General features: G+C 45.3%; 1 protein-coding gene across 1 annotated transcript in view; it reads left to right on the forward strand.

Moving 5' to 3' along the window:
• Nucleotides 1-11,881, forward strand: part of SCGN (secretagogin, EF-hand calcium binding protein) — a 37,379-nt gene extending 25,498 nt beyond the window's left edge. Inside the window, exons 8-11 of the mRNA XM_059398948.1 lie at nucleotides 2,424-2,469; nucleotides 2,723-2,782; nucleotides 4,505-4,573; nucleotides 11,753-11,881. Coding sequence (XP_059254931.1) covers nucleotides 2,424-2,469; nucleotides 2,723-2,782; nucleotides 4,505-4,573; nucleotides 11,753-11,881 — 304 coding nt within the window. The remainder of the gene's footprint in view (nucleotides 1-2,423; nucleotides 2,470-2,722; nucleotides 2,783-4,504; nucleotides 4,574-11,752) is intronic.
• Nucleotides 11,882-12,122: the final 241 nt, after the last annotated feature.

The following is a 12,122-nucleotide window of genomic DNA, read 5'->3' on the forward strand; positions in this document are numbered from 1 at the left end:
CTCTCCTCTCTCTCTTCCCACCTCTAGAACAGAGCCTTCTTACTCCACATGTGAGCTCCCCTCAGGCACATGTCCTCTCACTGGCGACATACTTTAGGTTGCCTGGTGCCAACCAAGAGATAAGGATAGGATTCCTCATAGAGTTCCAGGATAGTCTACCCTTTGACTGGATCAGATTCTCTTTACCCTGGGCATCCAGAAGAGCAAAATGTTCCAAAATCATTGTGTGATATTTTTCTGCCTTTCTCTATATTGTGAATGCATGATTATGAATGCAACATAAATTCAACGTTTTAGTCTTTGGAAACTCACTGTAGTCTAGTAAATACAACTGTCATTAAGCAGAAAGTATGGAAATACTTTTGTTTTCCGAAAGCAAAACAAAACAAAAGTATTTTTCTTTCCAAAACAAAAGTATTTTTGTTTTATTATTTTTCCCATATTTTTTAAATTGAGTATCATTTATATCCTATAACATTTACTCTTACAAAGTGTATAATTCGGTATACTTTAGTCTATTCATGAGGCTGTCCTCCACTGCCCATTTCTAGAACATTTTTATTGTGCCAGAAAAATACTCCATCCCCAGCAGGGATTACTCTCTCCCTCCCTTGCCTACCAATCCCTGATAACCACTAATCTATTTTCTGTTTCCATGGATCTGTTTTTCACATATATGAAATCATATAATGCATGACCTTTCATGTCTGGCTGAGGTTCTTTATTTCTTCATGTGGACTAAAGCAACTGTCTCATGTTCTTTTCATTTTAGCTCGAAGAATCCCTGTAGTATTTCTCACAGATCACATGTATTGTTGTTGATAACTGTTGTCTTTTTGCTTACTGACCTTTTGGAACTCATCCTATAAAATCTTGATCTTTGTCATATGTGGACACTGAAGTCTCTGCTTGGTTGCTGAATGGTTAGTTAATGACTGGGCAGAGATTTCTTTTCTGTCTCCCAATGTTTGTGCGGGGCCCTGTGTATGGGTTGGGCCCATCTTTCATATGCAACCAGGAAGTTTACAATTCTGCTTAGCCTTAACTTCCTGCTTGTACAGAGCCTGAGGATAAGCTGCTGGTGAAACCTTAGGGCCTCCTGAGGTCTTTTCTGTGCACACACGCAGTCCTGGGCATGGACGTAGTCTTATGTATGTCTACAGCTTTCTAGATTTTCAGAAATATGTTGGAGCTTAGATAAGCCCCAGTGGACATCTCATTCCCCCAGATTTTTCTTTTAAGCTTTTTACTTAGCCTGCTGTTTACCCAAACTCTTTTCTTTTCTTTAAATATTTTATTTATTTGAAAGAGAGACAGAGTGTGCAGGGTGTGCGAGGGGCAGAGGGAGAGGGAGAAGCAGACTCCCCGCTGAGCAGGGAACCAGGGGTGGGAGTTGATCCCAGGACCCTGAGATCATGACCTAAGCTGAAGGAAGACACTTCACCAACAGAGCCACCCAGGTACCCATTTGCCCAAAATCTTATTTTCCATTGTCACCTGTGATCTTAAATAACTGCTTTTCATTGTTTTTGACAAATGCTCCCAGGTAAAATGCTTTCCCACTAGCTGACATCAAAATCAGGTCAAAGAAGTGCACCTTGCAAATGGGGTCGCTCAGAGAACATCAGGAAAGTCAAATAATGGCAGTTCTCTGGCAGTTAGGTTTTGAAAGGGCTCCAGCTCTGCTCTGCTCACCACAGAGCCGCTGCTAGAATGCTCCTTTCCCCTGGGGCTATGGGCTCTTCATTTTCAAAGACACAATAGAGCTGAGGAGGATAGAAGGATGAAGCAAGTTAAAATGCCTCCACATCCACTGTTCTTACCAAGATTTAGTCATGTTTTTGGAAATAAACACTCCCCAGATTTCTGTAAGACTTGAATTTCTAGAATCCTGAAGAAGTTATTTTGACTTTTTTTTTTTTTTTTTGACAGCTTTCTCATTGCTGTTACGGAGGAGAAAGTTTTCATAAGCCTTTCCTCTGCCATTTTCCACCAACACAACTTTTTAAAAAAAGATTTTATTTATTTATTTGACAGAAAGCATAAGTAGGCAGAGGGAGAAAGGGAAGCAGGCTCCCTGCTGAGCAGAGAACCCAATGTGCGGCTCAATCCCAGGACCCCGGGATCATGACCTGAGCTGAAGGCAGATATTGAACTGATTGAACCGCCCAAGCTCCCCCACCAAGATGACTTTTTAAAAGTCTCTCTGTGGTGATCTAATCCCTATGAAAGGTCTCTCCCAATTAATTTTTTAATTTGTTCTTATAATATAGAAATTTCCTGTTTTTCAAGCGCTCACCCTATTCTGTAGAATGATCTGGAAATTGCCTGCCCTTTCCTCATGCCAGAGTTACAGATCTGCTTGTCTCTGAGAGCTGACAGATCATCACATAAATTACTTTCTTTTCTTCTTTTCCATTTAGGATTTTGGCTCTTCAGGAAAACTTCCTTCTCCAATTTAAAATGGATGTAAGTAGTGACATTCCTCTAAGTGGGCTTGTGTCATTCCTGTCTCTCCATAAATTCGAGAGGGAGGGAAGAAAGGAAGGCATCTGTTTGTCTTGTGTAATTTATCTGGAGACCGACAAGGCTTAACTGTTAGAATCAAGGGATTAAGGGTCATTGGCTCAAAGTTTATAAAAGTTGTTTATGACCCTGGAAGAATGGTACAGCTGAAGGGTCCCGATGGCTGGACTCACATTCCTGTTTTCTCCGCACACAGGCTTGTTCCACTGAAGAAAGAAAGAGGGACTTTGAGAAAATCTTTGCCCACTATGATGTTGTAAGTGTGTCCTTTTGGGTTGTGCTGACTACTTGCAGGGAGCAAGCTAGTTTAGTCCCTATGTGGGGTCATCCTACCCACAGACCCTAAACTGATATGATGAACCCCCATCCCACATGTCTGCTGCTATGTCTTACCCTCCGCTTCTCCACGTAAACCAAAAACTACATTAAAATGGACAGAGGAGTATTTACGGTTGAGAAGAGAATAAAATCTCCTTTTGTATTTGTTTTTTTCTCTTTGGCTCCACACTGGGAGAACTTTTCTTCTTGATCTCCATCCAGAAAAGTATGTTTGAAAACAAAAACAAACGACAGCAAGTTACAGACCACATTCAACCCAAAGAAACAGAGGCAAAGTGAGCTCTGGTCAGCATAAAAACCACTTCTCTTAGAGGATTGATTATGTGGTTCTTCTTCAGACAGGAGAAAAGAATAATTCTAAAGCACTAAGTATGGTAAGGAGGTTGCATTTCTCGAGGACAAGGTAGGGTAATGCAAGAAGGAAGAAAAATGAGAAAGTTAGGAAGAGTCAGAAGAGATGCCATCCTGAAACTCACCAGACTAGGCATGTGAGTGTGTCATACCCTGAGCAGACACAGGCATCAGCCTGGGAGATGCGGCTCGGCAAAGGGATTACATGTCTAGCCTCTATGCCCCGTCCCCTGTGCATGAATCATGCCTCGTTAGCCATGGGACTTTGGGCAGGTTCCTTAACCTCCCTGGGCCTCATTTCTCTTACCTGCGAAGTTAGGGTGAGGAGGCTAATAATAATAATACCTACCCCAGGGGACTGGGGTGAGAATTCAGTGATTTCATGTTTGTAAAGCTCTTAGAAGGTGTTGGCAGGTAGCGTTTGGTAAATACACTACTTTTAAAAAAATAGATTTTTAAAAATGATATGTTAGGGACGCCTGGGTGGCTCAGTTGGTTGGACGACTGCCTTCGGCTCAGGTCATGATCCCGGAGTCCCGGGATCGAGTCCCGCATCGGGCTCCCAGCTCCACGGGGAGTCTGCTTCTCCCTCTGACCTTCTCCTCGCTCATGCTCTCTCTCACTCTCTCTCTCTCTCAAATAAATAAATAAAATCTTAAAAAAAAATTTAAAAAAATGATATGTTAAAGGTTCAAGGTGAAGAAAACTCAAAAACATGGATGGATGCGTTGTCATGACTGGAACTTTAGAGATGAAACTGAAATATTTTAATATGTATTGTATTTTATAGACATTCTTATAAAATGAGTAGGAAAAAAGTAAGGGTTTTGTGTAAGGACCAAATAATAATTCTAATACACTCAGTCAATATAGTCACTCCTGATTTAAAATTTTAATAATCATGAGATCCTTGCTAAATCATAAAGCACAATTTAAAAAAGTGTCAGCCTCTATCCTTCTAAGGACCGACATGATGTACAAAAATAGTACTTGTCTGCATGAAGCACGATCCTTGGGAAGCAAATGAAGTCGGTATGTATCACGTTAACGCGATTTGCAGGAGCCAAGGAACTCCCATTTGCTTACATGGGGGTTGCTGCGTACAATTAATTATTTTCATGTCTGTGGAACGTTCACATCCCACACACAAAACCTAACTGGAATGTACCGTTTTCGAACCTGTTTGCAAGCACAAAAGTATACTGATTTGCACAATTCACCCAATTTGCTCGTTAGCTTTCTGACCTAAGCAAACGGTGTCTGACGGAGTGGTTCTCGTCTCTTTCAGAGTAGAACAGGAGCTCTGGAAGGCCCGGAAGTGGATGGCTTTGTCAAGGACATGATGGAGCTGGTCCAGGTGATTTGAGGGGGCGTAGAGGTTTTGCTCCTCATCGGTCAGGGAGGCCGTTGTGACTGATTCCACTGTTTACTTCTGAGCACCTGTGGGGCTGACAATGCCAGGGACCAAATCTAGGGACACGGTCTGTTTAACAACCTTTGAGCTTCTGTGAGAACCGACATGTCTCCCTTTCTCTCTTAAGACCATTTGTAGTTTCGTGAAGCCCCCATAGCACCTTCTTGTTCGTACCATATAAAAGCCCTCTCTTTTACCAGAGGGGCACAGTTCTGTTTATTTTTTGGTTAAAGAAAGGCCTTTCTACTCCTGGACTTGGTTACTAGAATACCTAAAACTTTTAATTTAATTCATGAAATCAATCCCATATTTGGTATCCACCTCTCCTCCATCACCGCCATCAGGGGCTGCTTTAAGGCCTCGCCTAAAATCTAGGCTACGTATGTGTCAGGACACGTTGCTGCAATTCGAAGTGACAGGATTGAGTTATAATCCACATCACAAAGCTGTTTTAGGTAATGTGGACTTTAAAACAAGCAATCTCCTTGGAGATCCTGGTGCACTCTAGTAACTGGCGGTGGGATCTGGCTAAGCAGACACTTTGCAACTCTTCCTTTCCTCTGGGGCTGTCTAGCCGCTGAATTTAGCACATTCACATCCTTAGAGAGTTTTTGAGGTTTACACAGGACATGATGATTCCATTCTGGTTGGCCCAGATGGCAACAAATTGGAGTAGCAATTGTTAACTGGCTCTGGAATCCCAGACCTGTTTGAAAACCTGATTAAAACTGTGGAGTCTGGGGGGCACCTGGGTGGCTTTGTCGGTGAAGCATCCACTCCTGATTTTGGCTCCGGTCAAGATCTTGGCATCGTGAGATCAAGCCCCTTGTTGGGCTCTGCACTGCGCATGACGCCTGCTTGTGATTCTCTCTCCCTCTCACCCTGCCCTGCTTGCTTGCGTGCTCGCGCTCTCTTTCCCTAACAACAACCACAAAACTATGGGGTTTTGCAGCAGGAACGCCCCCTCCCTCAGTTTACCAATGTTTGCATAAATCTGCAGCAAGCTCACATCATGTGATTGAGCAGGCATGACTGAGGTTTCTCTTCTCATCCATCGGAGGTCAGGACCTCTGATCAGGATGACATGGTGTTTTCTTTGCCTCCTCGCTCGCCTTCTTCCCCTCCCAGCTGGTCCCCCACCTCTTCTTTGTTCCCTTCCCCGGTGCTCCTGTCTGCGACTCCCCGGGCATTTGCGCAACCACGGAACAGTGGATGATCTGAGTGTGATAGTGCCTTTCGCGCTGATTGCCAAAGTTAAGTCCCACTGTATTTACTATCTATTTAATGCCAGAATGATTTCTGTAATGGAAACTGAGCAATTATCTATGGGACATTAAAATCGCACGGCAGTAGGCTTGGCCAAATTGCAGTTTTAATTTGCCTTTGATAGAGAGCATGGAATGGGTGTGGGGGGGGGAACCTGCCTCTCAGAGCAGCTTTGTGGAGCTCGGGCCGCTGACTGCTCAAGTCCGCAGCCGGGGGGCTGCCCAGCCCTCCAGACCCTTTCAGCTGTCACTGAGGTTGGCAATGGCTTCCACAAGTTCCTGGAAGATATTGAAGGTCTGAAAACCTAAACCAGCCATAGAGCAGAGAAGATGGTTTCCCAGAGAAAATGAAAGAGCAGAGGAAATTTCTAGGCCACCCAAAAACATGCGGTTTGCCTCTTTGATAGATTCTTTGATAGATTCCTATCACCTCCATGGGAAGCCAGAGGACCCCCATGACGCTTGTCCTTGCCCCCCTTATCTGGGTGGGCCTTCTGGCATGACAAAAAGGCATCTCTCAATATAAGTACCAGCCAGGGGAAGAGAGCTGGTTTCCAAGGACTGAGTGAGGCCGCGTCAGTAGTAGAAAAGCAGGTAACAAGGGCTGGTTTGTTGAGCTAAAAAGTATTCCGAAGCAGTAAATTATTAATGTTCTCCTCTGAAGCCAGATCATTGAGGTGCAAACCTCTATTGGAGCTTTCCCAGTCTTTGGGGTTGCTTAAAAAACTCTTCACCATACAATTTGAAGGATGTTGTCAAGGGAAAATCTTTTGAGTAAATCTGACATTTCTCAGGTTCATACACTAGAGTCCTATCCTGCGACTTTTAAATTTTCATTACATTAGAAAGGATCATGGGACAAGTTGACAAACCAATATCTGGATTTTTTTTTTTTTAAGATTTTACTTATTTATTTATTTGAGAGAGAGAGAGCACATGAGCATGGAGAGGGGCAGAAGAATAGGGAGAAGCAACTTCCCACTGAGCAGGGAGCCTGACACGGGCCTCAATCCCAGGACCCTGAAGGCAGGCGCTTAACCGACTGAGCCACCCAGGCGCCCCTGATAATTACTTTTAAAGCAATTATCCCCACCACCACCACCCCATGCTTTTAAAGCAAATTCTATGGGCGCCTGGGTGGCTCAGTGGGTTAAACTTCTGCCTTCGGTTCAGGTCATGATCCCAGGGTCCTGGGATCAAGCCCCACGTTGGGCTCCCTGCTCGGTGGGAAGCTGCTTCTCCCTCTCTCACTCCCCCTGCTTGTGTTCCCTTTCTCGCTACGTCTCTCTCTGTCAAAAAAACAAATCTTAAAAAAATAAAAAATAAGAAAAAATAAAAGCAATTATCAGAGCATGTCATGAGGTCAGCAGGGAGGTGGCTCAGTTTCTCAGGGGAGAGTTGTTTGCAATAATGACCCTGAAATACATGGACTTTATGGCCTTTCTTTCCTGTACAACTATGTGTGATACATATGTTGAATCTGTATTAACAAAATTATCTGGTTATCAGAACATCCCTTTCCCTGATCTCTGGAATATGGCCCTCAAGGCTGTCCTCTGTCAGTATGAGGAGATCAGACAAAATAATTTCTGCACAATATTTATAAAGAGTCCATAGGCCCCTTGGCACAGCACAAAAATCAACATGAGAATCTACAGCTCAAAGAAGAAAGCAGAAAGGCAAGACAGTTGAGATACCCGGCATTCCCTCACCAAGGGTAGAAGTGTGTGGGTGGCAATGTGGGAAGCCAGACAGATGGGTGCCAGAGATGCCCAGGGTGTCTGCCTGGAGGGGATGAGAGTTCCAGTCTCCAGGCTCCCCCCAATTCATTCTTTTCCCTGCTAGACTTCCCTTCTGCTTTTCTCTGTTGGCAAGGAAATGATTAGGAACAGGGGACAATACTTAACCTAAAGGATCGAATCCAATGTATGTCCCTCCAAAGAGCTGCTACCCTTTAGCAGGTGTTTCTTTTCAGTTTTTAAATTATAAAAATGATACATATATCGTGGAGACACTTGAAAGTAGAGAAAAGAAAAGACAGAAGAGTACTCTCTAACTTCAAGTAGACCTCATAACGGACTTCGTTTCTGGCTATATTCTGCATAAAGTATATTCCGCTCCTCTGACAAGCATTTCCCAGTCACCGTCATGGTGTTGGTGTCTGTATAAGATTTGGTTAGATATCCCTTACATCTCTTACAGTCCTCTTTTACTAGTAATTTTTTAAAAAATTATTTATTTTTTTGGAAAAAAAATTTTTTAAGTAATTTCTGCATTCAGCATGGGACCCTCTTTTGCTGGTAATTGAAATTATTTACCAGGTTTCTGACTCCAAGTAAAACTTAGTGGGTGTTTTTGCATGTAAGTGTGTCTGGGTTTTAGGCCTGTTCCTAGGAGTGGAATCGAGGTATTTGCACACTTTCATGTTGCTGACACCCACTGTCCCGTTTTAGAAAGAGCAGTGCTGGCTTCTTCCTTTCCATCTTTGACATCTTTTCTTCTGGTCCCACCTGCCCTCCCGACACCACCTGGAAAAACAGTGACATCATGTTGACCCACGCTTGCCCATCAAGGAAGAACACAGGCAGAGGGATGTTAGTGATGTTGTATGCTATTGTCCTTTGGGGGACAGATAGCTTTTAAGAAAAGACAACAGGTGGTAAGGGGAAGGCAGTGTAACCCCAAAACAAGGAGTGCTACGGTGGGGGACACCGTGATGTGTCTCCAGGGTATGTCACTCTCTGCTGGACTTTCCACAGTCTGATCTGGTCTTTCCATCTGCCTAGCAAGATGATCCTAAAAGAACACCAAGAGAGTGCCCCCTCTTCCTTGGAAAACATGCAATGGTGGGTGATCGATCGTTAGAAGAATTGACCCAGGCTTGCTGGCCATGACCAGGCTGAAGTCCTAGACAATAATGGTTTGGCCTCTGCATGTCACCTTGGGGTTTTCGGATACCCGTATGGCCAATAAATAGCCAAGTGCAGCCAAGAACATATTATGAGTCTGCACAGCTACAGAGTGAGTTTTGGGCTAAATGTACTGATCAGGAGAGTTATCCCAGTGGTTTATGATAAAGAGCACTTGCCATGGTCAAAGCTGTAATTCCGTCCCTCTACGGGTCAGAAGGTAGCCCACACGGGGCCTTGGGGCATTGCTGCTGACTCTAGCATGGAGATTTGGGGAGTGCTGGTAAGGACGTATTTGGGGAGGGGGGGGTCTGCGTATTCACTTTTGCTGTTTTAGGAGAGATGAAATGTACAGGAAAGGGAGGGCACGTGACGAAAACGTGAAGACTGCATTTGGAGATGGTCACTCATTAATTCCACAGATGTAATTGAGCACTTACCACAGGCAAACATGAGAAGACAGATCTAGACCCAAAGGCTCCCCTAGTCCCAGGATTCAAGTGTTGGGGGAGGGGATAGTTAAGCATTTTTCAGCCACCTACCCCGGATCCACTCTCACACTCTCCCATGAGATGGATAAGAAACAAAAAATGCATTTTGCACGGCCGGTTATGATACAGTGCACTGTTAAAGAGATGTGCTCTGGGGCCTGCCTGCCTGAGTTTGTATCTGGTTCTGACATGGACCGGCTGTGTGACAGTGGGAAAGTTAATTAACCTCTCTGTGCTTTAGTTCTCATCTGTCAGTTAAAAGTTGATCGTAGATACAACCTCATCAGGTTGTTGTGAAATTAGAATTAGTTTGTGTAGAACCCTTAGGTCTTGAACCTATGTGCACTTATACTGGCAACTTGCTGTTAAAACTGAAGCCCCTCAGTAATCTTAGGTGATTTCTCTTCCATGATCCAAATATTGTTGAACAGCAGTATTTAAGTCTCTCTAGTCCTAGTGAGCTGTAAAACATTAAAAGCATAACTCGAAAGGTCCAAAGAAACTTCCCTTACATACCTCATTACATACATTCATACCCTCCCCTAACACACACTCACACACTCACAACACAATTTTTTTTACAGAAAACAAATTAAAAAACAAAAAAAAGAGGCTTAGACTAGCTTAAATGAGGTAAATTCACTGGCAAAGTAATTTGTGCTACTGTGTAAATAACTACCGTGAGTATGTCCTAAGCATGGGAATTTGCTAAGAGGATCCTGGGGCAGAGAGCCGCTAACTGGGCAAAGGCTATGTCAGGAGTGGTTGAAGAGTTGATAACCAAAGGGCCCCACTTTGCAACCGTACAAGAAATGGGCTCCCAGTATGGAGCCATGGAGTGTTCCTTGCTGCTTTCAGGACTCCTAAGCCATTTCCTGGACCGCAGCTATACCTGCCAGTCACTGATGCACAAGGAAGTATCCTGGGTGAGCCCCAGTGAGGAGGACATAGTGACTGTATGTGACATCTCAGCCTTTTGGTCCAATCCCTGACGGACCCTCCACTGGGGAGTGCTATCGGCCCCAGATTCACGTCCGGATGTCCCCTGGGATCCTGCCCCACGTCGGGGGTTACTGTGGTTCTGCCATCTGGCTCCCGCTCTCTGCCCTCCATTCTTCCCTCCGTGGAAACCCGGGATCAGGGACAGACTGGGTGTCACTCTTCTATCCTGGAGGACAGTGCTAATTAGCTTTTCTTAATTGGGTCATCTTGTTGAAGAATGAAAGTTTGTGTTTCTTTCTCAAGGTGTCTGGAGATTTCTTTGACAGCGAGGCAACCCTGGGGTGGGCTGGGTGACGGGAGAGGTTTCCTGCCTCCTCTGCTTGCCAGTGAGACCCGCCCAGTAATCAGGGGGCTTGGGATGTGATGGGCCGGCTCTCCCCTCTCCACTGACGTGGGCTTTTTCTCTCAGACCCCGAGCCTTCACACCACTGGTCAGGCCGCTGCCTCTCCAGCAGGACGGTGTGAACTGGGGGAACAAGTTCTTACTTCATTGGAGGCAGAAGACTCAGGATCAGAAATGCTGTTGCAATTTCCTAGCTTGGCAGGACCGTTCAGCTCTGAGCATCCGTGTCCTAATCTGTAAGCCTGGGTTACCCCAAGGTTATCGTGAGCATTAAACGAAATCGCCTGTGGAGAACCACTCAGTTCACACACTACTCACTTTTGTGGGCCTTTTGAGTTCGAAATTATTTTCCCAAATGATGGGTATCACGGTTCTTTCTCAGACCCTAAAATATCCCTTGGAATCGTTACTCAGGGACATACTCTTCTGGTTCAATTTTCATTCATTATAACCTTTTTTTTTTTTTTAAGATTTTATTTATTTATTTGACAGACAGAGATTACAAGTAGGCAGAGGGGCAGTCAGAGAGAGGAGGAAGCAGGCTCCCCGCTGAGCAGAGAGCCCAATGTGGGGCTCGATCCCAGGACCCTGGGATCATGACCTGAGCCGAAGGCAGAGCCACCCAGGCACCCCTCATTATAACCTTTTATAAAATTAGAGGCACATGGGACACTTGGGTGGCTCAGTCAGTTAAAGCATCTGCCTTCAGCTCAGGTCATGATCCCAGAGTCCTGGGATCAAGTCCCGTGTTGGGCTCCCTGCTCAGTGGGGAGTCTGCTTCTCCCTCTCCCTCTGCTCATGCTCTCTCTCACATAAATAAAACATTTTTTAAAAAAAATAAAAAAAAATAAAATAAAATTAGAGGCACAAAAACCTCCCACGGGGAGAGACTAGAACAGGTCTTCTCTCATCCATGTCCCCATCCCCTGCTCCGAGGCACAGTATCTTCATCACGACGAGAAGCTGGACTCTGGGCAGGCCTGTCTCCATGGAGCCCCCTCAGCAGCCAGGGGCTCTGCTCAGTGTAGTGAGTGTGGGGCTGGGGAGGCATGAAAGCCTGGGGCCCCTCTGGCTGGCCCCCCTGACGTGTGTGTTCTCTTTGCTGTCCTCAGCCCAGCATCAGCGGAGTGGACCTTGATAAGTTCCGGGAGATTCTTTTGCGCCACTGCGACGTGAACAAGGATGGAAAAATTCAGAAGTCCGAGCTGGCTTTGTGTCTCGGGCTGAAAATCAACCCCTAACCCCCAGAACGCTTTGCCTTTTGCTCTTACGGTGTCTCTGTGCTCCTGCTGCTAAACCTCAGTCTATGCTTTGCTGTGGGGACGCGTGGGCAGACTTTCCGACGAACCGCGTGGTATTTGTGGACAGGGCCGAGGGCCTTCCTGCTGAGGGCGTGGTGTTCTCCCACCTGGCTGAAAGCCCCCCCAAGTAGTACCCCCCATGTTATGCACTCCCCACCCCCCGCCGCCCCCAGAATCAGCT

The sequence above is a fragment of the Mustela nigripes genome, chromosome 5, assembly GCF_022355385.1.
Source record: "Mustela nigripes isolate SB6536 chromosome 5, MUSNIG.SB6536, whole genome shotgun sequence".
Classification (NCBI taxonomy): domain Eukaryota; kingdom Metazoa; phylum Chordata; class Mammalia; order Carnivora; family Mustelidae; genus Mustela; species Mustela nigripes.